The sequence below is a fragment of the Paramormyrops kingsleyae genome, chromosome 6 (genome assembly GCF_048594095.1).
Source record: "Paramormyrops kingsleyae isolate MSU_618 chromosome 6, PKINGS_0.4, whole genome shotgun sequence".
Lineage (NCBI taxonomy): Eukaryota > Metazoa > Chordata > Actinopteri > Osteoglossiformes > Mormyridae > Paramormyrops > Paramormyrops kingsleyae.
Window position 1 is genome coordinate 28,551,675 of NC_132802.1, and position 25,394 is coordinate 28,577,068.

General features: G+C 40.0%; 1 protein-coding gene across 1 annotated transcript; it reads right to left on the reverse strand.

Moving 5' to 3' along the window:
* Positions 1 to 1,433: 1,433 nt before the first annotated feature.
* tm9sf4 (transmembrane 9 superfamily protein member 4) lies at positions 1,434 to 25,154 on the reverse strand. The gene is made up of 18 exons (XM_023841167.2): positions 25,055 to 25,154; positions 17,522 to 17,620; positions 16,721 to 16,820; positions 13,928 to 14,087; positions 13,635 to 13,776; positions 13,228 to 13,351; positions 12,553 to 12,671; positions 12,296 to 12,407; positions 11,745 to 11,815; positions 11,351 to 11,483; positions 10,951 to 11,032; positions 10,379 to 10,454; positions 9,614 to 9,697; positions 9,321 to 9,496; positions 9,111 to 9,174; positions 5,091 to 5,210; positions 4,068 to 4,157; positions 1,434 to 3,121 (listed from the first exon to the last, which is right to left on the reverse strand). The coding sequence occupies exons 1-18, from the start codon at positions 25,067 to 25,069 to the stop codon at positions 2,972 to 2,974; spliced, it is 1,917 nt and encodes a 638-aa protein (XP_023696935.1). The 5' UTR covers positions 25,070 to 25,154; the 3' UTR covers positions 1,434 to 2,971.
* Between the last annotated feature and the right edge of the window lie 240 nt (positions 25,155 to 25,394).

Sequence of the window (25,394 nt, forward strand, 5' to 3'; positions counted from 1 at the left end):
AGAACTGGACATTCTTAAAAGGGGGAAGGTTAAAAAAAATCATGCTGGCTGATATAAACAGTGATGTGTTTTGGTACATACAGCACCTAAGAACAGCTAAATGCCATAATACAAAGCGTTATTTACATTAATACACACATCCAGTGAACCACGCACACATACCCAGCAGGAAATGTCTGTGCGGATATGTATTTCTGATATCCACACCACAGATGTTAAATTTTTCAAATCATGGAATGAAGAGTACCCTTTCTTCTCAACGTCCATCTAAACAAAGCCCACAGGTGTACCACAACAGTGGTAAACTTAAACGCTGGTTTTAATCATGCCTGTTACGACTGATCAAAAGAAATGCAGTTCAAATGTAGATGTGATGCCTGCCAAATGGTTTTAAAGCTACACACAGAAAAGTGCCAGGTCAGACCTGTATTCTTCTGCAGCAAGCTAACTGGGATGTGGGTAAAGGACCGATGTGGTGCAAAGCTGGACCAGAGGGAATTACAGAACACCTGTGTAATTAAGGTGATCATGAAGCATTCAAACACATTAGGCTTCATTCCGATTGTGTCTTCAGGATATGTTATGTGCAGCACAAGGAATAAGGCCTGCAATTAATTAAATACATCTGTAAGCGATACTTTATGATAATTCACTACTCTCAACCAAAGCAGGTCCCTCATAGCAATTACCAGAAGAATCTTTCCTTCTTTAAGGAAAGGGAGGGGCAATGACAGCAGAAATGCAATTGCATAAAGTATACGAAGAAAAAGAAAGCGAAAACTAGATATTAAAGATGCAACATGGGTCACAAACCTGCCAGTACTAGGTCACTTACACCTTCCGCCCTACTCAAGGCGACCTCTGTGACCCCTAGCACAGTCATGGTTCACAGCACTCAGCATTTTCAATCTTCATGAGCGCAGCAGAATGTTCATGTCCCAGAATGCTTTGCAATAGTGCCAACGGTCAGTGACAAACACAGAAAATGGGTCAGCCAGTCTGCATCTCATTTCCTACTGACTGGCTGCGTGCTGAGCTCCGATATGGGCTTCCCTACAACACAGCATGCTGAGAGGGGGCTGCAGAACAATGCATGTGACTGTCGTCCATGTGGCACAGCCTTGGGATTCTGGGAAGTCCTACATTGTGCGCATCGAAGCAGAAGCTGATATGAACTCCGGGGGTTGGGGGGGGGCAAAAGAGGTTTTCCCAAAAAGCTCTGGAAAAGGGCACATTGCGGTAGTGTTTTCTGGAATCTAGCAACTTATTTTACATCAAAAATGTTATAAGAAATAAAATGTATATAAACAGCTTTGGTGATGTTGACTAGTCGGTTTGGAGGGGGGGGGGGGGGGGGGGGGGTCAGCTTTAGGAAGAGTCCTTGTGATAACAGTCCAGTTTACAATAGATTAAAAAAATAATAATAAACTGAATTATTTTACAAAGTTTACTATCCAAACCAGCCAAGTAAACATTCCCTTTTAATGTATAGGACAAGGTACAACTCATCAAAGCCTGACTGTGTACTGGGTAGGACTGGGCCAATGTAATTGTGACTGACAAGCTTTCTGCCAAAGGAGCTCCTGTAAAGGAGCTACAATATAAAAGGAGAACACCTTTGCTATGCTAATGACCAGCGTTCTAAGGATAGACTTCATAACAGATGCAAAACAATATTGTATCAAAACATACTAGAAATATCAACATTCATCCAACATTAATTGCCATGGTATCTGCAGTAAGGAGCTTAGCCTACAGAGCTGAACATACAAGCATGAATAAGGAGTGTCAGTCCGTTCTATTTTTTGGCATTCGTTGATTAATTTGTTAAAGAGCTGCTTTGCTATTTATTACCAGACGTTGAAAGTGCTTCTGAGCAGAGTGCTTCCTGCAGTAACACTGACGTCTACTTGACTGCAAACCCAAGTGGAAAAAGCCAGTCTTATCCATGTACTCAACACAGCAGAAAATTGTATAGTCACTACAGTGTGCGTTATTGTCCCACTGATGTCAACTTGTCCTTCAGCCATTATAAAGAGCTGTTCTCCCTTACTCATTAGAAATATGTTAATTCTTTATCTAGGTTTAATATCAAAGTTTTCAACATATGAAACGCTCAAATTAAGAAAAAAAAAATCTGTCAAACCACGCATAATCTGATTAACAAAATTAAGCACATTGCACAAATTCATAGTGTCCCTTGTATTTGGATCCTTTAAGCCAAACCACGAGTCCCACAGAGACTCCAAGAGACAAAGTTCAACAAAGTGTACCTACTGGTGGTCTGCGGAACATTTTACATACTGTTGCAGTTAATGTGTTAAGACGAACAGCAAAAAACACATTTTCTTTTGAAAAGTAGTAGAGAAACTGTACAGCTGGGGAATTTCCTTACAGGTCAGAGGTCATTAGCCACTCAGGTGCTACAATACTTTGTGTCCATAGTAACAAATCTTTAAAAATGATTAACCTGTCTACCGCGATATTGTCATGTATAATCCCATTCATAATTACCCGCCACATCAAGACCACAAATTGTGCTCACAGCCAATCACCAGCTTCTAAACTACAAAATAAAAAAGTCCTAAAAAGTTAACTTAAAGGAAACAGGTTCACAACAGGTATCCTAAACCAATGTCCAGCATAAAGATGGATTTAGAAAAGAAAGTAAAATAAAATGAAATTCTGACATTTTGGCCCATGATTTGTGAACACGGGAAACACAGAGGACAAAGTCTCTAGTCCAGAACTCCTCTCCGTGTTTCTGGAGTTGAGGAAAGGGTCAACTCATGTTCCACAAGACACTTCTGTTCTCTCCTTCCTGGGGCACTCCGAAGAATCCTCATTCTTGCCACAAACACACAAGTCAGTGCTTGCTTTAAAAAATATATAACTGTAACCTGAAGACAAAGAAAAACCAAGAAGAAAAAATCTCAACATTGCCCTCCCCTATAGATGAGCCCTTGACAGCTTAGTCGATCTTCACAGCAGCGTAGATCTTCCGAATGAACATGTAAGCAGCATAAAATCCGATCGTCCCAGTCAGGAGCCAGAAGGAGAGCACCATTAGGGCTGTGTAGCCGAAGTACAGCAGGGAGGGGATGAACTCCACAATGTCCAGCTGCAAAAGCCACCAAAAGACACAAACCCGTCAACAGCCAAGCTCTCAGACTCCACTCACACTGACTCATCAGGCATCTTCACCGACCCCACCGTCGTCATCAGCCAACATCAGCAGCGTGACAAAACAACAAAGGAGGGAGCTACAGCTGTGACAACACGTATCAATGTGCGCATGCGTGACGTTTGAGAGCAGATGCGTTCACTTTACAGATAAGTACAGGTCACTTGTAATTATGAATGCGAACCGTAAAGACCTGAGCAAAAAAGTTGCAATCGAACAATGAGGCTTGTAATGTGAACGTAGCCTAATCTGAAGCACCCAAGATAAGAGTCCAGCTACCAGAGCAGGGTTGGGTACTGAAATCTGGTGCTATATATCTTCTGTATGTACCAGACCATATTGTGACACAGATTTCGGTGGCACTTAAATGTCTGAGTTGGCGATTGAAATATTTGCCGTTGAGTGCTAGGGGAAAATGATGCATCACTGAACCTCCAGTGCCAGTGCTAGTTAATATAACAGTTGGTCTATACTGGAAAGAGGGAAAAACAAGACATTTCTGTGTACAGTGTGTGCATGTATTTTAAATGCAATTTGCCTAAGCAATGTGCCTTTGTCACACCCAGTAAGGCCAAATTTGAACAGCCAAGGGTTTATTAACCTGAGTCTCTTGCCTGGATTTCAGCTGGTTTTTTATATGCCTGAACAAAAAAAAAACATCCAAACTGCCTTTACCCAAACACCGAAGAATACTAAAATGACATCCGACTTAAAGAGAATGGTATTGTAGACAGAAATGTGGAATTATAGCTTTAGATGTGCTAAAGCTTTGTAAATCTTGTAAATATTGCATCTGCTCCTTGGGAACACGGTATTTCTCATGCTCATACTAAAAGTAAATAAGCTGACTGTAGGACTAGCCTCATGGATTGTGTCACAGTACCTTGTTGACAAAGTAGAATACTGCGTAGACGAGCACGTAGAAAGCTGATCCACCAGATACCAGGAAGGTCCTCCACCACCAGCGGTAATCCTAGAGAAGGGAAGGGTGTAGCTTGTAATTACACCAGTCAGTTATATTGTCCATCACATACCAGTATTCACACTATTCTTTCTTCACGTCTGGAATTCACGTCTTTCTGTGCTGAGTTAGCGGCATTTAGTAGACGCAACAGGGTGGAAACTGCTTTCAGTCATCTTATTATGGAGGATGAATAAGGCCTTCAACAAAAAACTTCACCACGTAAGGAAGCGAACATAAGTAACACTCATACTACACTATCGAAATAACAGTGAAACATGGTGGTAGAAATATTCAAGTCTTGGGTGGTTTACGTATTCTTTATATTGCTCCTGTAGTTCAAAAAATAGAGCATTGAGCTAACAAGGCAGAGTTTGTGGGTTCAAATAGTAGGAAGCAAACAAACTGGAACCCTTCCCTCTGCCCTAAATGGATAAAAGTATCAGATAAATGTTCTGTATAGGTAACAACTGCACCAGACAACAGACACTGACAAAAGTACGCACTGGTTAGGACCTTCTTGTTTTGCAAGAACTAAGAGCAAGGAGTACTGACTGAGTCACATGACCTCAACCCCATCAAACATTCATGCATCTTTTGCAGTTTTGCAGTTTCTGTCATTCAAAAAAAAAGGGGGACAAAATTCATGAATTTTTTGAGGGGAAGAAAAACTTGATGCTGAATTGTTACGTTAATAATATAACTTGTGATAAACAATTTTGTATCAAATTAGAAAAAAATGTAAAACAGAAGCATTTTCACTAGTGGTCTCAGAATTTTAGTTCCCACTTTACGTGTTCGACATAAATGCCTGAACGACCTCTAGTCAGCTGAGGAAACTGGTCTAACTGGTAGCACCTACTTCTCCAAACCACACAGCTGGATGCACCTGAACCATGTTCTCCACAAAGCGCAGGGGTAGCTATAAAGAGCAGCAGTACTCACCTCAGCACATAGCTGGAAATAGACCATGACGATGCTAATCTGAGAGCAGGACACCACCAAGATGATGAAGACAAGAAAGAGAAACCCAAACAGGTAGTAGAACTGGTTCTCCCATATAGCCTGTTGGGGAAGATATAGATACATATCACACAGACATAAAGTTTCACAATAATAGTCAGACAAACATTTCAATTCATCCATCTTCATAACATTCATTTTCCAGTCAGATTTGGGGCAAGAATGCACCTCACTGAGCGACTTAGCCACCCATGTACCCAAATGTACTTAAATAATAAATCTACACACACACACACACACACACACACATTATATATATATATATATAATCGTATATATATATATATACACACACACACACACACACATTACATTATATATATGTATATATAATCGTTATTATAGTCATACGCCAATATATTTGCAGACAATATCTTGGGCCACCCTAACCTTAACCCATAACAGTCTCCAAGCCTGAACGATAACATTAAAAGGATATTTATGACCAACATCTAAAGCAACAGTACTGTACGTTACACTCGCATGTTAAATTACCTTGTCATTTCTTGTCATATTTTTATATAATATGCAAATTATCTAAGTTATGCACCTGTATGTACTAATTGACTACTGTATGCACTGGGAGTACTTAGACCACACAGTCCTATAATTTTATTTGTACAGTACTGTAATTTGAAAAGCATTTGAAACAGCTGAACTGTATTTTGAAATCATCAATGAAATTAAGTAAATAGCAACACTGTCAGTTTTTATCTTATATTCATGTCATATACAGATGTGAATTAGATGGTAATTTGCCTGAGACATAAAGAAGAAAAAAAAAATTGGTTATAATGACAATCCGCCTATAATGATCAATTTCACCCAGACAGACGTGATCACTAAGTGGTTTCCACTGTATTCCCATTTAATTGTTCATGGTCAACTCTTAAAGAAAGTATGGAAAGTATGATACTTCAAGGTATTGGTTTTCCACTGGTGTAAAACTGGTACCGGTACTGAATGACATCACAAAGCAAGGTGGGGTATTTTGTACTGAATTTGAATAAATAGTATATAGGATATTTAAACTTACCTACCTGCCTAACTAATCATACAAAGCATTGACATTCAATATAAAACTAACACACGCATGAAAAAAACACAGATACAAAAGCAATAAACATAAAATAAACAACAATCTCATACTTCGAAGCGAGAGCAGACACACGTGCACCTCATTCAAGTCTTGCAATTATTTCCTTTTTAAGTCTCACTACTTTCCTCTTTGCTTTGCTGCTATCACTGCTCACATTCTTAGGGCCCATGATTACTGTATCACTAAATGTACTGCACAAAAAAAAAATTCACACTGAACACAGCTCTCGCATGCCGAACTTGGTCGAGAGGTACCGCGAACCCGAGAGTAATTCATAGGCATCAGCATCCCAGTATGTCCGTTTGCCTTTGTGTCAGCCCATCACAGACATGTCTCAATCTTCACAAGTTTTAGCAGGTCTGTTTTATCCTGTTCCAAGTTTTTGGTCGAGTTGCAGCTAGGTTTTTCTCGACCAAACCATTCGAACGAGGTCCGAATTGGTAGAGCTGAACACGTGTTGACCCATACAAGTTTTAGCAGGAGCGGCCGAGTTCCACGATTTTGGTCGAGGTGCAAGTTGGGGGGAAAATTGACAGACCTCTTCAATGTTTGAGCTGATCGAGTCAAGAGGTGTACGAATTCCAAGATTGTACTGTATATGTTTAAAAAAATCAGTTTAAAGTTCACCTCCGCCGCTTTTGTATGAGCGCTGCATATGTTCTCCGAGACAATCATAATCATTTTCATCCTTGCTGTTTAAATTCCTCCTAGATGGGTATTTGCTTTAGAAATACCCTGATATTTATTAAAACAGAATCACACTGCGGTATTACACAAAATACTTTTATTTCTTATAATGCCATCATGATCTTCTTGTATCTGTTTTTCCAACCAGATCGCAGTTATAATTTGGATCTCTTCATTTGTCCATGCATCCATTATTACAACTTTTTTTTCTTTCTTTGTTTATGTTTGTTTTCTAAGTTCATAACTTTTTTCAAGACGACAGTTGTATTGTGTTTCAGAGGAAGGCTATTTGCATAACCAGTCCACAGAAAGCATCGAAAGTACCAGCCTAAAGTACCAAAAATTACCCCAGCTGGTTTAGTACTTTAGGTACTGGAGCTCGACCGGAAGTCAGTGGAAAAGGGAAAGTACCGAAAATAGGGCACTTCGTGCAGTGGAAAAGCGACCTAACTGAAACCGTGAATGTCAAGTCTACAAATGAAAACAGGTTACTCTGTGTGTGTGTGTGTGTGTGTGTGTGTGTGTATATATATATATATATATATATACATACATATACACACACACACACACACACACAGTGGGTAAAATAAGTATTGAACACGTCACCATTTTTCTCAGTAAATATATTTGTAAAGGTGCTACTGACATGAAATTTTCACCAGATGTCGGGAGCAACCCATGCAACCCACACATGCAAAGAAATCAAACCTTAGATGTCCATAAATTAAGTTATGTGTAATAAAATGGAATGATACAGGGAAAAAGTATTGAACACAGTTACTTAAATTTATTTAATACTTCGTACAAAAGCCTTTGTTGGTAACAGTATCAAGACGCCTCCTGTATGGAGAAACTAGTTGCATGCATTGCTCAGGTGTGATTTTGGCCCATTCTTTCTCACAAACAGTCTTCAAATCTTGAAGGTTCCGTGGGCCTCTTCTATGAACTCTAATCTTAGTTCTTTCTATAGATTTTCTATTGGATGCAAGTCATGTAATTGGCTGGGCCATTCTAGCAGCTTTATTTTCTTTCTCTGAAACCAAGTGAGTTTCCTTGGCTGTGTGTTTGGGATCATTGTCTTGCCAGTGCCATATGCTGAAAAGCAGCCCCACACCATGATGTTCCCACCTCCAAACTTCACTGTTGCTATGGTGTTTTTGGGGTGATGTGCTGTGCCATTTGACCTCCAAACATGGTGTGTATTATGGCATCCAAAGAGTTAAATTTTGGTCTCATCTGACCAGACTATATTCTCCCAGTATTTCACAGGCTTGTCTAAATGTTGTGCAGCAACTGAGCTTCAAATGAGCTTCAACATGTGGTGAGCCATGGCTGTTGAGTGCGTTACTAATTGTTTTCTTTGAAACAATTGTACCTGCTAATTCCAGGTCTTTCTGAAGCTCTCCACAAGTGGTCCTTGGCTCTTGGACAACTCTTCTGATAATTATTTTGAGTCCTCTGTCAGAAATTTTGCAAGGAGCACCTGGCCGTGGCCGGTTTATGGTGAAATGACGTTGTTTCCACTTCCAGATTATGGCCACAAGAGTGCTCACTGGAACATTAAGAAATTTAGAAATCCTTCTGTAACCAATGCCATCAGTATGTTTTGCAACAATAAGGTTGTGAAGGTCTTGAGAGAGTTCTTTGCTTTTACCCATCATGAAATGTTTCATCAGTTGGGGCTGAACCAGCTGATATTCATTTGCACTGAAAAGGGGAAGGATTGCTTTCTGATTACTGATAGATTTCAGCTGGTGTCTTGGCTTTTGGTGCCTTTTTGCACCTCCATTTCTTCATGTGTTCAATACTTTTTCCCTGTGTCACTCCATTTTATTACACATAACTTAATTTATGGACATCTAAGGTTTGATTTCTTTGCAGGTATGGGTTGCATGCGTTGTTACTTATATCTGGTGAAAATTTCATGTTAGTATCACCTTTAGAAATTATTTTACTGAGAAAAATGGTGACGTGTTCAATACTTATTTTACCCGCTGCATATACACACACACATATAAAAATAATGTGTCTAAAATTCTAGCTCTGGAATCTTACATGCTTAAAATTCCAGGTAATCTCCCATATACAACCAGACCATTAAGCTATCCTAAAAACATAATGTTTCACAAAATATATACATGGGCAAGGCTTACACTGAAGATGAAGAAGAGCTCGATGAACATGGCTCCAAAGGGCAGAATCCCAGCCATCAGGATTCTGCTCAACGAGAAGCGACACAGTCAGTCAGCACAAAGCGCAGTGTAACAACTGAGTTACATTCAAGATCTTCACGGGGAGGGGGGCACAGCTATAGTTATAGGGCCTGCAGGGAGGGGTGGGTATGTTCTGGGAGATGTTCTCACCCCACAAACTTGTTCATGTACCAGCGCTGCTCCGGCACCTGTCGAGGGATTTGATTGGTGCGTACGGGATTGTCGTACGGCTGCTTGCGGAAGCCAAAGTAGTATCCAAGGTAGACGAGCGGCATGGAGATGCCAAACCACATGCATAGGAGGGCCACCATGGTGCTGAAGGGCACCTGGAAGAGAAGACGACACGCATCCACAGCGTGTCAAATGGGCAACATGCGGGCGGACGTACGCCGCTACTCATATACTCATGTCAGTAGTTAGTGCTGCTCATGGCCAATGCTTACCGCACCAGAGGAATGCTCTCCCCAGATAAAACAGTTAAGAATGAAGCAAATCCCAAAAACCACGGCGGGGTACAACGTGGCAGTCTGTGGGGGGAAACACACACAGTCGGCATGGTAAAGACAGAAGACAAAGAATAACGCAAAATCACACTAGACAGCCACAATTTAAAAACTTCTCAGTGATATTCAACCTATTCTGGTCACACCCAGGACAAGGTGCCAGCTCATCACAGAGTACTTGGACAAACACATGCCTAGAGTAAGGAAGGAGGAGGTTAGGGGCGTTGCTGCACCCACCACACGACGAACCACCTCAGGGATGAGAACCTGAGGGCAGCTGTGCAGTGGGTGATACCTCAGCACCACACTAATCCGAATGGACTAGTGACAAACCTTCCACCAACCCACAAATTTCCCTGTAGGTTGGAGGACTTCCTTAGAGGGCTGGAGTTAGATTAATGTCAAGCCCAGGATGAAGCAATTGCAGGTTAAGGGCCTTGCTCAAGGGCCCAATGGAGTACGATGAGTGCTGGCATTCACAGGATTCGAACCAGCAACCTTCCAATTGCTGTCACAGATCCCCAGCCTCCAAGCCTCCACTCCGGCAGAGTAAGGGTAGCGTAACAGTTACTGATTCAATAAAAGTGCAGGACAAACACAAACATGGCAAGAGCATACAAACACTCTCTCCCTCTCTCTCTCTCTCACACACACACACATACAGACACACACACACACAAACACAGCGGAGATGAGTGTACTCACACAGAAGGCGCCCTTCTTCCAACGGTGTCCTTTCAGAGTGCGATACAATCTGCCAGCAAAGTACCCACCGAACACCCTGAACAGCAAGAGAGCACATGGTTACATACCCAGTATCCCCTGGAATAGAAGACTATACCATTTACACTAGACAGCAACAATTTAAAAACTTATTTTCAGTGATATCCAATGTGTATAAGAACAGAGATATGCCTGCTTTTGTGTGGACTTCCTGTTTGCTTAGGCACAGAGACTGGCTTTGATACCGAAATGCCCCAGGTGGGACTAAAAAAAGAATATATGAATAATTCATAGTGGGAGGGGCCAAAGCAGGAAGAACATTAGTTTGACAGTGTAGTGCAGGGGTGGCCAATCTTATCTGCAAAGGGCCGCTGTGTGTGTGGGTTTTTGCTGCAGCTCCTTAATTAGATTACTAATTAGAGGACTGATTGGCTGAGGAGTCTTCACACCTGGGTTTGAACAGCTGATCTAAAGGTTATCCCAAAAACCTGCATACACACTGGCCCTTTGCAGATAAGATTGGCCACTGCTGGCATAGTGACAGCCCCACGTACCCCATGAACATGAAGAGGAAGCAGGCTGTCGTCATCAGGGCACCGCGACTGGAAGGAGACAGCATCCCCAACATGGCCACAACTACGACATGGACACATGTAGGGACAACAGTGTCTTTAGACTGGCCAAGATGTCAATTCCTTTGTGCTAAATCCAGACAATTAGAAACAATAACCAAAATGAAAGTGAAAGTAGCAGAAGTAAGCTGCCGTGACTTTTTCATTAGGTAAAATAAGCTACTTGACCTTGTAATTTGACACATTCTAAAATGGGTATAAACTTCTTAGGTAAACTAACATTAATTTCACTTTCAATGTTGCTGATAAATTAAAAATTTTCAAGTCCCCATTCCCTCCTTTAAGCCTCCAGATGATAACTCAGCAGCTGGAGCACACTCACAAATGACGATGAGGACCATGCAGAAGAGCTGTATTCCTGAGCCCAGCAAGGAGCTGAGAATCATGGGATACTGAGGGGGGCGGAAGACATCACCGTGGACATTCTTCCAACCAGACTCTTCCATGGTGTCCTCCTATGAAGAGTGAGAAGAAAAGGTCAATACACAGACCAAACTCCAGCACACAATCAGAGGGAGAACATTCACATCTGCCGAGGCACTAAAACCTCTGAAAAACTATCAGATCAAGGAAGAATATTAGTTTTTCAGCAAACATTTTATAGCACAAATAGGGTCAAAAACTATTCCAAATAGTCAGACACTGCTGGATTACAAGCTGAGATTCAAGCAGAAAAATACACAAAATTATCAGCAGAAAGGCATGAATTCTCCTACAATGTCATCCTCTCTGTTGTAGTTAGCTATGTCCTTCCTCAAGGTCCTGATGATGATCATACTCAGAATACCTGCACAAAGGAAAAGCAACGTTATCCAAAGAGTAGCTGAAAACAACATCAGAAGGCATGCTAGGTTTTGAGCAGGAATGAAACCTAAATATTCAAAACTATACACATTTAAAAATATACACAAACTGATGCCATTCACTCCTGGTATTTCATATGATGGTACAAAGTAGTTTATTATGGATCATCTGCTGTAGCAAGAAACAGAAACCAGAAGGAAGGGTCTTGACTTCTATCGCCTCAACAAAAAGTCTATCATTTAACTGTTCCCTCTTAAAGAAAGCAAACACACATGCTTTAGCGCTCCTGCCCTCTCAGTACAATGCAGCAGGAACCCTTCCGTTGTACCCTTTTAGATGAACAGCCAAATCTAAGATTGGGATTGGTATGTTTAACTGTGGATGAGACACACTGCCTTTTAACAGTGAAGGTCATCTCAACACTTGCACTAAAGACAAAGTGTGCTGCCCGGGCTGGTCTCACCGGAGAGAAAGAAGACCACAACGACTGAGTTGACAATGGAGAACCAGTGGATCTGCACGTCGCTCATGGTGAGGTAGGTGTCCCATCGCGATGCCCACTTCACAGAGCTCTCCTACGAGGGATGAGGAGGTCAGCATTAGATGCCAAGAGTAGATAACCCCCCCCCCCCCTTCGTTTGCACCAGTATAGGTTCTGCACAGAAACATTATTCAAATTCACCAGCATCTCCTCATGGGAAACCGGGGTCCCCTGCTTACCTCCCAGTGGACAGAGTACGTGAAGAGCACTTCATTCTCCTTCTTAGGGTCGATCTCCTGTGGTGCAGAGCCACTGGCCTCTGGCAGGTTGCAGACCCCATTGCTGTCTGCCTTCAGGTCTATGAAGAACACTAAGTGTAAGTTTTCTCACATCTGTTTATTAAGTGCTATACTCTTCATTACAAAAGCAACTGAGGCTTGGACAACATATTACAAAATATGGGAAAAAAGTTAACTCCAACTGCGAAATGTCTGCAGCACAATTATCCTGCCAACTGGGTGGTGGTAAGAGGTAATGATGGCCAAATGAAGCTTCATGAACCATGTGCTGTATTTTTTGACCCCACTAGATGGTGCACTTGATTCGCTTCAATCAAGCACACCATCTAGTGAGGTCAGAAAATACCACGGTTCATGAAGCTTCATTTCATTACTAGTAAGAGGACAATTAGTTTACATTAATCTATGGAAATCTCTCTTAAATGATTCTAAGAAGGACACTTAAGTACTTGTATGTCAAATCTATATGTTGAAATTAAAGTAAGGTTATTCCAGGTTATGTTAATGAACCAATGTAATCTGCATTTAAATGACTAACGCAAATACTAACCGTCATCACTTTTATAACTTAAGAGAAAACTGTCGTATGAGAGAGCAAAGATTTCGGGACCTTACCTTCAGCTTTGACGCTCTGGGGCACCACCTCGAAGCGCACAACCCTGAAGGTGTGGTCGTCTTCCTGATCCACTTTTTCCTTGTGGTAGTATAGGATGAAGGAGAGATGATTGTGCAAGTAGTACTGGAGAGAGCAAGAGAAAGGTTACTGTTAGAGGCTGCAGATGCAAAGAAAAAAAAACTAAAACTTACCATTATCAATTAGTCATATTTGAAAGCAGCCTGAAATAAATACACTTCTTCAAAAGGAGCAAAAGGGTCAATCCCAAGAGAAGCATGTTGAGAGACCATGTAAATGATTTGTTTTTCTTAATAATACGTGTTGACAGGCTCATTGAGTGAGTGTTAAGCCAATATTATCCCTGGAATTTATCACTGAAGACACCAAGCCTTCCCGTTGCCGGTACCTTGCTGTTTTCCGTGAAGCCTAGCCTGTAACCATGCTCGAACTGCAAGTCTTTCATGGCTTCCTTCTTCTGCTCCTCGTCTGCCGCTGCCTCGTGGTTTGGGTACTCTAGCCTCGTAGCCACAGGGAGGTTGTCTGCAATGCTATGGCCACAGGACAATAAGACATGATGAAATATTACCTGTGATCTATTAACTGTGACTTCATCTAGTAATGCCCGAGGACAGTTCATGAAGTCTATGGCATCTACTGAGGAGGAGGAGACACAGAGAGACGACAGGCCGGGGGGCTCACAGGTGGACGTAATACTCCTCTTGGATACGCTCGGCCATCAGCTTGCTCTGCTCCACGGTGAGCTTGCTGACCTGCTGACAAACTACTTGGCACTTCTTCTCCTGGTTCATCACTACCATATAAGGCGTGTTCACGATGCGGTCGCCTCGCAGTACTTCACCTGTGCACGAGGTAGACAGGAGTAGCATGAGTAGGGCTGGGCATCGTTTTTCGATACCAGTACCAGAACGAAATCTTGATTTCAATACCATTTCCTGAACAATCTTTTTTTAATACCAATATGTTTTTAAATCAATTTCAGCAACAACAAAAATACATTAAACAGTACAGCAGATATTTTATTTGAAGAAACTGTTTTGTTAATTGTTGGTTAATATAACTCATGACTCTATATATGTTGCATACACACACACACACACACACACACACACACACACACACAGTGGTATCTCAGAACTCTAAATTAATCCGTTCAGAACTTCGGATCGAATCCTAAAAAGTTCGAGTTCTGATCGAATTTTCCCCATAAGAAATAATGGAAACCAAAAAAATTACACCGAAAGATGCTTTTTTTTTTTAGCATCTAAACACAAAATGAACTGGACAAAACAAGAAAAGAATATACTGTACTAAACACATCTAAGCACATTTATCAAAACAGTAATTTGTAAAGCAAGAAAATAAATGTATCCAAACAATGTGTAAAGTTAAAAAAAATAAACAATTTGTCCTGCCCCGATCGTCTGCTCCTTCCGTGTGCCACGCTCCCTCGTTAACCCCGTGTGGAATCCCCATGTGATCATCTGTTTCTGGTTGTTGTCATTAGTCCTCTGTATTTAGTCCACGTTTCAGTTTGTTTCCCCAGTCCAGTCATTATATTGTCCATCTGCGTTTTGCCTGCCTTACCTGTAGTTAAACCCTGTATTCCCCGATACCCTGACGTCTGTGCCTTTGTCTCCGTTCCGTTCCCGCTGGGCACGACAATAATTAAATGTATTAATGGTTTATTATTAATATTAAAATAATTAATAAGACCTATTTAAAAATGTATTTTATTATATAATAATTACTGTTACTGTCCATCATTGTCTAAATGTTTTTTACTGTCTAAATATATGTATTCAGCTATAGTGTAAACATGCAGGATGCCATCACAGCAAATGCGAGGCTGAGACTGAAGCGTTACCCTTTGTTTCCGCTGAGAGACGTGCCATGTGACTCATTTCCCCGCGCGTACATGTTATCTTAGGTCGGCGTTCACGGTTTGACTTCTGAGATTCAGATCGAATTCTAGGTAATTGTTTTTCGAACTGATTTGTTCGACTTTTAAGAAATTCGAGTTCTAATGAGTTCGAGAACTGAGATACCACTTTATATATATTACACTCATATGATCCACGATATATTTAAAATTAATAAATAAATCTGGCCAGCAGATTGATCTTTCATTTTCCAAAGAATAAAAACAATGTAATGTTAGGGTTAGGGATTCAATCTTATTGAGGTATAAAAAAAATTCCATCTGCTGTCTCTTTTTCCGCACTTCTGCGTGATTTCCATGTTAGTGCTGGTGCTCATGGTCAAGCAATCAGCAAGTTCAACACTGGAAGAGCCTCACACACACATGCATACGCATTCACACCAATTCTCGCTCTTTCCATGTTTCATGTAGTCAGCCACTATATGGGGGGCATATTTGCAAGTTGCACTGGTGTGCCTAGTTAGAAAATTTAATCACACTGTCTCCAAAAATGGTTGCAAAAAGGAGCTAAATGGTTGTGGTCTGGAACCCAGTGGAGGCAAACTTTTGATTCCTTAGGCATTTTTTGCACATGACAAACAAAAACAATGACACACGCGTGAGCCAGTGGACAAGTTTGTCTCTGGGTATAAGTCTTTCGCGCATGATGTGTTTGTGTAACATTACATTAAACAGCAGCCAAACACCAGCAACTTTCGATTTATTCACAAGTATGTTGCATGCCCACAGATGCTGAGATTTATATGTAAATCTGATATTTACATATTCAATAATTCATTAATTAAATTAAAATATTAAAGTGAAAAGAGGTCATATATTGGAATCTGTATCAGCAGTTGTGTATTGGAATCAGATCGGAACTAAAGAAATGTGGATTGGCTCATCCCTAATTCCCAGCCCTGGAAATGTGAGGCAATAGCTTCATCCACTGAGCTCAATTCAGGCTGGCATTGTGGCTAACACCCAACAGAAATTCAACTAATTATCGCATACCCTGTCAAAATCTAAGAACAAGACATTCAAAGTTGCAAAAAATGACAATCAGGTATCAAAGGTCCCTACCACTTGAGCTAACTCATGACTCTAGCAGCAGGAATACACCTTGTAAAAATAGCCAAAACACGGCTGTCAGAGCGGAAAATGCATATTTAATGCCAGGCCATCCATGGGTGAGCTGAAACTGAAGAACAGCCAAGTCATGCGGCAAAATTATAATCTAGAACGTTAGCAGTTTTTAATCATTGTGATCTGTACTTAAAATGACATTCAGAAGTAGAATTACCAAACTCTTGCTGACAGAGCAATAATTTTTGAGTCCAAATGCACACTACAACAGTTTTCTAGATAAGTTACCTCTGAAATGAAGCTGAGGACAGTGGTGTAGGTGAAAATCTATAACTCCCACAGAGAACCCAAAGATCTTTTGGCCTTCAGGAATTATCATACGTGGTAAGTGGTCAACATGCAAAAAAAAAAAAAAAAAAGACTACTATGGAGAAGCGCTGGCAAGCAAAGATGTAAGAGGCACTCACCCAGGTTCTCGGCCTTGTAGACTACCTGCCCAGGCCGACAGAAAGGCAGCGAGTAATATTCATAGGGCAGCTGGGTACGGGAGCTGGTCAGCTTCACTGCCTGCACACAAGGTGACAGTCCCGCTTTTACTCTTCTACACTGGGTCAATTTCAATGATTTAAATGTGCATAATATTATTTAAATGTGCATAATAAAGAGACTGCACGTCACTCCATACATAGGACATAATTCATGGAAACAAACAGAACAGCAGAACACTAGTACAAACATTTATTGAACTTAAGATAACTAGAATGTAAAATATTTGTTTTGCTTAAATAAAAATGCATTTGTAAAAAAAATGTAAGCGATAGTAACGAAAATATTTTCAAAAACATGTGCTTTAAGTGATGTAACATGATGCTTGTGTTGCCAATTCTTAGAGAAATTGTTTATTGACAGTTCATTGTGTTAAGTATCTGGCCTGATAAAAATACAACCAAACATTTGATAACGTCCTTTGCAGGCACCAAACTGTCATTCTTGTCTGTCAGGAGTTCACCACAGACGATGTTTGTCAAACACCCATGATGCAGCTTTGGTTTGGAAGGTGAGTGGACCATGCAGAAGCATGTGGCTTAAAATGGTGTATAGGTGTTATACTGTAGTTTTTAAGGGGACAGCTTACGAAAGCCAACAGTAGAGGAAGGAATTATAGAGTAGATTAGGAGAATCAAGTAAGCGATAAGCGCAGCCTTATTGTGTATACAGCTTGTGATGAAATAAGCAGCGCTAACTTGTCATTCAAAGTCAATCCTTACCTTTATCTCCACCACGTCATTTTCATGGAAGTTCATTGGTGCCACTCCTGGTACATAGAAAGTCCTGGCCACATGTACAAGGATTAAAAACAGCAGCCCCTGAAACATACACACAATCACACACATAATGTCATTATACAACATCTGAGTGCAACACATACACAATGCAAGCAGTGTATTGATTGTACTTGCATGCATAGTTTACGTCTATCTGGAGGATTAAAGGTCATGTCCACCGGGGGCAGTGCGAGAAAACCACCATCCTTCATTTCCAGTCTCATTTGTGTTTTATGAGGTTGTGACATGAAATGATGTTCACTTGCCGACTCCACAGTGATCGAGTTGCTATTTTTTTAACACTGCAGCGTTCTTTGTATTCTGCTCACTGCTCCACATCATACTTTGCTCTTCCACATATCACTTTACTACCCCATGATGGATGTTGCATTGTATGTTACTAGATACAGTAAGCCCTCGTGCATTCACGATTCGTGATTCGCAAATTCACAGATCCGCGAAAATTTCATTGGAACCGAACCTATTTGCATCCGCGATTTTTTCGCACATCTGGGAAAAAACCCTACAGAATTGTTTATGTTTAATTTCCGTAGTAATTTATACGTTTTCATGCTTTTAAGTGTAAAATTGGTAAGAAAAATGTACTTAATGAAGATTCTACTATTTTTTTGGGGAAAGTTCAAGACATAAAATATAAATCAGTTTAAAAATCCCTTAAAAACCGTGGCTTTCTTATGGAAACGTTCCTTTTTATGTACATACTGTACTGTACCTTTACAAGATGCGAATCCCATTCGCAAAGTTTATTCCCTTTGGAGGTGTTATGACCTGCTCGTCCGATCCTCCTCATTTACCTAGTGTGGAATCCCCATGCAATCAGCAATTTCAAGTTGCTGTCATTAGTCCTGTGTATTTAAGTCAGCATTTAAGTATGTTTCCTGAGTCCGGTCATTAACGTCATTTTGAGTTTGCTGCCTGTTCCGTTGTCCTGCTTATCTTTACCTTTTGATTAAACCCCGTGTTCCCCGATTCCTTGCGTCCTGTCCCTGCTTCCCCAGTCCGTGCCCCAGCAATATGTTACATATGTAACCATAATGGTTACATAAATATCAGAAAATAGTTAATTTACTACAGTATTTTGTAATAGTAAGTACACGTTAACGTAAATTCAACACATAAAAATTATACATTTCTTGAAAGGTGCTAATGTTTATGTACATAGCAATTGCGTTCCGGGTTTCCCTCGAGACGCATTTGCCATAAACACTGAAAGGGTTCGTTTACTCATTTTACCTTACGGTGAAGGTAAAAGAAAACAGCAGTCAATGCCGTATTCTATGAATTAGTAGGGGTAACATTAGTATACTGCACTGTAAATGTGCTAGTGTAACAAATATCTGTTAGGCGATACTGTACTCTATTTTTACATCAAACATTTGCTTTTTGAAAGGTAATGTATTAAGATAACTTTTAAATGAATTAAAGAATTTTGGGATCATATTTAGGGTTTAAACTATAGAAATAAGCACATATTACCATTTTGAGTGACTACCAAACATCCACGAATCCTCCTCATTCGCAACGGGTTCTGGAACGTAACCTCGCGAATGTCCGAGGGCTTACTGTATATCTTGTAGTACTTAGTATTTCATAATTAGGCTGCACGACACTGGAAAATATCCATTTTTGCAATATGTATTGCAGTATTTATAAAGAAAAAGTTGAAAATGGGAAATTTATTTTGCACTAACACGTCAATTCATGAGTGATTTAAACAGCAAGGATGAAAATAATGGCTTCAAGAGAGCATGCAGAGCTCATGCAAAAGTAGTGGTTGTAAACTTTAAACTAATGTTAAACATGTATTAGATAATCCTGAAAAGGAGCGGTCATTAAAATTGCACAGCCTGCAAGTTTTGTTTTCTATAAAACAATATAAATGTTGTAGGGAAACGTAAACCCCACACTCAGTGAATTTTATAACCAAGATTTATAAATGTATTGAAAAATAACGTTGCTTATGAAAGTAAGCAAGAGTTTCATTGTACTTCATACATGATACTGCTTTCTTAGAAACTTAATCTGCTATTAAATTTTGAAGACGCTGTACCCAGAGGGAAGCAATTGGGCTCGCAATATTTTCTCTCTTGCCTCTGAAAATATTGTGACAAAAGGTGACCCAATTTTTGTGGTACTGCATCTCGCGTACGCATCGAGTACACTCCATGTAGGTGCACTACGATGCGGGAAAAGAACGCAGAAAACACGTGGCAGCCACGATGCGTACACGTATGCATTGTGAGCGTCAAGTATAAATCAGCCCTTGGAGGGAGAGTGTTGCTCCTGTTTAATTCCCCACTCCTGTTTTTACATGCGTGCAATGAATGTCAAAAGAAGGGAAAAAATCAACACTTTTCTGCATTATACTCAAAGCAAACTTCTAAAGGACCCGTAAACAAAAAATCCATAAACAAAGAAACTTTATGTAACATGGAGAACATGGAGAAACATGGAGAATGAAACACAGAAGCACAGAAAAAAAACAGAATGGCTGGTGCTACTTGCCAGAGCATCGGGATTACCTTTCTGAATAATATGCATAATGAATAACTGCTGCCATGTTACGTGATACCATGACACAAATCAACAATTATGTTCCCAGGTGAGGTGCAAAAGTTCATAAATACTCACTTCGCTACAAAACTGACAGTCTGGCTGGCAGTTCAGGTCCATATAAGAAACCCATTCAGATCTCTATTCAATATTACTCTACTATTCCTTCACTTAAGCAGGCAAGCATTACTCTAGCATTTTTTGAAGGAGAGTAGTTAGAGCCTAAGTCAACATGTGCAAAAGGTGTGCAGTCCCTTTTAAGTCAGTCAGTATATACACCTTGGCTAAGTTAAATAATTTCCTCAGATAGCCTGCATCAGCAATAACATGTACAGCAGAGCGCTTCAAATCTGGCCCTCAATTCCAAATCCAGGCCTTGTTTTCAGTTCTCCCAGGCAGTCAGTTTAAATAATTACTGATTCTGATTGACCAGAGGCGTCACACCTGGTTCACAGGTAAAGGAAGGCTGGAAAATCAACGGTGCTCGGACCTTGAGGACCGTGATTTGAATAGCCTTGATCTACAGCATTACTACATTGCAAACCAAAGCCCCCAAAGCTGTGTGCTCATCCTACAGCCGGTCACCCTGCTGATTCAGAAATGCACGGCGAAGTACAGCCCAAACAACACTGTCATGTTTGCCGATGGCTGATCTCATCAGCAACAATGAGTTAGCATACTGGAGCCGGAGCAGCTTGAGGACTGGTGCAAGGACAACAATCTGTCTCTTAATGTGGACAAAACGACAGAGTTCACTATTGACTTCAAGATGACCCACATTATGCACTCTACTCCACACATCAAGGGCTTAAATAGAGAGAGTCAGGAGCGCGCCACTCAATTCCAGTTCAATTCAATTTTATTTAAACAGCACTTTCAACAAGGAGCAGTCACAAAGAATTTTACAGAATCTAGGGACTGAGGCCACACTGGCAAGAAAAAGGTGAAATAAAGATGCCGATTCCATTGCATCAATTTTTTGGGGAAAAATCCTCCTTACAGATAAAGCAATTTCTACTTCCAGGTTGTGTGCTCTTGCGTTTACATGCTGCAGGTAGACACGTAAAGCAGCACTGCTAGCATGCGAATTCAAAAATGTAGAATGACAGGGAAAGTTAGTAAATATTTATAAAGGGAGGGCTACCTGATGATCTTTGAGCTACAACACTTTTGGGTAATTTGTCCCTTTTTTGTAGCACAGAACGCTCCCTCTGAAGGTTAAGATAATCTTAGTGCTACCATGATTTTGGGAAACGCTTCTCTTTTGTAGCATAAAAAAGTAATTCTTGCTAGCTAAAATAGCAATGGCTCTGAGATTACTTTTTCCTTAGCTAGTTAGCTATGTTAGCTTAAGAGTTATATATAACCGCACAATGTGTCAGTCTTAGCCAATAAACATTATCAATATTTAATGTTAGGAGCACCAAAGCTAAAGACACAACTACTGCAACAATGGAGATAATTGCATTGGATGATCAGCCATTTTCCATCGTGGAGGACAAGGGATTTCATCAGGTAATTTAAAACTTAGGGTTTACTCACACTAGGCTATCCGTACCATGCCTGAGCACATACAGTATGACTCCCAAAGTTCAGTTTGACTAATATGATCACTAAGTGCATGGTATGCTGAGGAGGTGGGCACAGGCACTGTTTGTACAGCCTAATCAATCTGTTCCTTCCGGGTCCATTTCACGTATAATGTACATGTGTGTGCCAGTTCCATCACTGATGTTATGTCTGTGTTCCGTGCTTGGGCATAATAAGAAATCACATTAGGGGTGTTTCTCAATAGCAAGAATGCAAACTAGGAGGCTGTACAGATCGGGTAGCGACAACAGATGGTAGCAAAGGGATCACTCTGGTCTACAGCAGAGGTGCGGTGTTTGCTGGAAATTTGGGTTGACAAGAGAATCCAGGAACTGGGTGAAACACACAAAAATCCCAAATATTTGGTAAAATACAGGACTCTCTTCTTATATGAGACATCATTAAATGAAAATCTCTGCGTGGCATACTCGATAAATCTATAACAGGGCTGAAACTGATTCCAAATAAGCCACAAAATAAGTACGTTAATAATGTTGATAAAGTTGATTTTTTTTGCGATGTGCGATAGTGCTTTTCTTCCTATGTGTTCTTCAGGAACTGATCAGGTTATGGTGATGACTAAAGCATGCTTGGGCCCGAAACGTTAAGCACAAGTGTGAGTACGCTCTTAGAAGTGGTCTCAAAGTACCGGCTTGCAACCTTATTAAATCTTTCATCTCTCACAGAATACAAAATGATGTAACGTTGTTGCCATAACTTGCACCAGCAAGCTTCACCATTGGCAAACTCCCCCCCAGTCAGGTATAGCTTACTTACCTGCTTTTTTCTGTTAAGTTCAGTAATTGTCTTTTTGATAATTTACACTAGCTTGTTCTCCCTGTTGAATATCAACAATAAAAATCAACGTTCCGAGATTCTATTTTCTAAGTAATACAAGAATAATGTGTAATTAAGTTGTAATGGTAATATTTGTGATTTTTTTCTGTGAAATTAAAAAAAGGTTTCAATTTAGATCAAAAATAACTGAATAATAAATTAATCAAATCAAATCATGATAGAAACACCATTCCCTCAATAGTCGTAATTGAATCAAACTGCTGTTCAGGCAACGCTTTACATGCCTAATTTCAAAAGGTTTATTGTCACTCATACAAGTAACAAATACTGACTACAGTGAGACACTTACTTGCGTGTTTCCAGCAGACAGGGTAATTTAGCATAGGGTAACAAGACCACAAGACTAGAGATCTCTACAGTCTACAGGGGAAAATACTTAAGCAAATAACTAACTATAAATATGAATATATAAATATAAACTTGGATATGGAGATATGGATGTATCTGTAAAAATAAATATGGTATAGATATGTACCATCTGGCAGAAGGTATGGCAGCATCCGAGCCAGTTCAGCTTGACTTTGGAGCAACTTCTACCCCATTGCTGTTATATTTGTGGTTTAAAATTTTATTTAATTAATGATTTAATTGAAATGATTCTTTTCTTCTCTGCATTGTCTTTGGGTTGTTGGTTTTATGTTCAGTACCATCTGTGATCTGCTTTCAGGTCCATGGAAACAGAGCTCTGCTTTGTCTGTATACTGCACTGTACACCTCAGCAACGGATAGCATGACATCATGCAAAGGAATGTGGAAATTCAGTGCAGCACATTCCAAATGTGTAAAGTAAAGAATAATTAAGACAAATAGACTACCCTAGGTTCAATTAGACAGCAATCCGACTAGTCTCATGGACCACTGGACTGAATCAAAAACCTAAGGTAAATGGTGTGTACACTTACAGCATCTTCCAAATAGTGCACTGCAACTTGGTTTTACTGGCATGCAACAGAACTTTGAGCTCAAGAAGAGATGAGTTTAGCAAAAATTATGCTGTATTTCACTATTTTTGAAGGGCAGTCATGACTACAGCTCATGTATTCAATACAAAGATGTAATATACCGATAACTACAGCACTGCCATTGTATTATAAAGAAGTTCAGTATTTTCACAAGTGTTTGAATGATATACTGTGATATTAGCAAAGTTACATCATATAACAAGCTGAGAAATTAAATATGATCGTCAGAGGAAATGAAATTAACACAAAGACATACATCCTAACAGCTTGCAACATCTGGAATGATATTTCACTAAGGACAATACCCTAGAAACCCAGCTATGCAAGTTAAAAATTATGTATTATTTTACGTTTTCAGTGACACACTTGTTACAGTAACTTCAAAGTGCTTCAAAGACCTAAATCACATCCAGCATTTAAGAATCTTCTGAGATACTACGCTATCCAGGTAGAGCACTAAAAACCGGAAGAGATAATAAAATGTGACAGAATGACACTTACATCAACACAAAGGCAGGTTTTAAAAGCACCGGAAGGTTTATTCATTCGGCACAGAGACCGGAGAGTCTCTTACTGATAATTTTACAAATGCCACAGGTGCTACACATCGATGCTGCTTACAGCAATGACATACATAACTACACTCGTTACGACGAGAGAAAATATACCGGGACAGGTTCGAACGATCAGGTTCATGCAGTTACAATCAAATTTAAATAACGCAATAAAACTACACTGCCATCAATTCTGAAAGTAGATTATGATTTGATTTAATCAAGAAGCAAACCGTGTATTCTAAAATGACTGAACAAGACTAGGAAAATAAAGAAAATAATATGGAGTCCTACTTGAATAATTCCTGAAGTGCTGATAGTCAAAAAATGAATGGGTATGCTAGACTACCCGGATATCCCGCTGACGTACTTTGAATGGACGTACTGCAACTAATTAAATAATCCGAATGACACTACTCATTTAACAAGCAGTCCAACTAAGTGAATTAACTAAAACACGCAGAAATCATTATGCTTATGTTATTTTTAAATGAATGTCACAATTGTCGAATCGGCTAATGTTACTCCTGTTGCTAACCCATGACGCTAATACGCTAGCTGTACTGGAATACAGCTCTAACCAAGTTAACAAGAGGTTTAATATTTAATGATATGGTAGGCAAAACTTTACAGCATCTATACATGTTTTAAATCACGCGGAGGAACTATAAATTGTGTTACGATGCTATTGTGTACATTTGACGGCTAACTATCCATCTGCTCGAAGTACCTAACGTCAACACCAGCCGAACCAACACAGGAAGCACACGGATACTTTACATGGATATACCATACAAGAATGTACAACTTGAGCCATATGACGTGGACTACGGTTAAACTATTGTGTCCGCAACACAACAAAACAGATAAATTATGTACTCGGCCGAAAAAGGTACAGCTATAGAATAAAATCGAATTATTTTATGATCAGTACATACCACTGCTGCCGCCATCTTGAATACACGTGTCACTGGTGACGTCAGGGGAAGTCGCGTCCCCCCGTGCGCGAGGGCTGAAAGGAGCAAGCTTCTCAACTCCATAGTATTGATTAGTGTATTAAAGCATTAACCTGGTACTTTAAAAATAAAATGCCATTAAAATGTTGTATAACTATATTACTCCTCCAACATTAATATAATAATGTTATTATATAGAGTATTGTGCAGGCATCATTGAAAATGTTGTAAATTGAAGATTAGTGCCAAACATTATTTGGAGAAATTGATTATGTACACACACACATACAGTACTGTGCAGAAGTCTTAGGCACTCAATGAA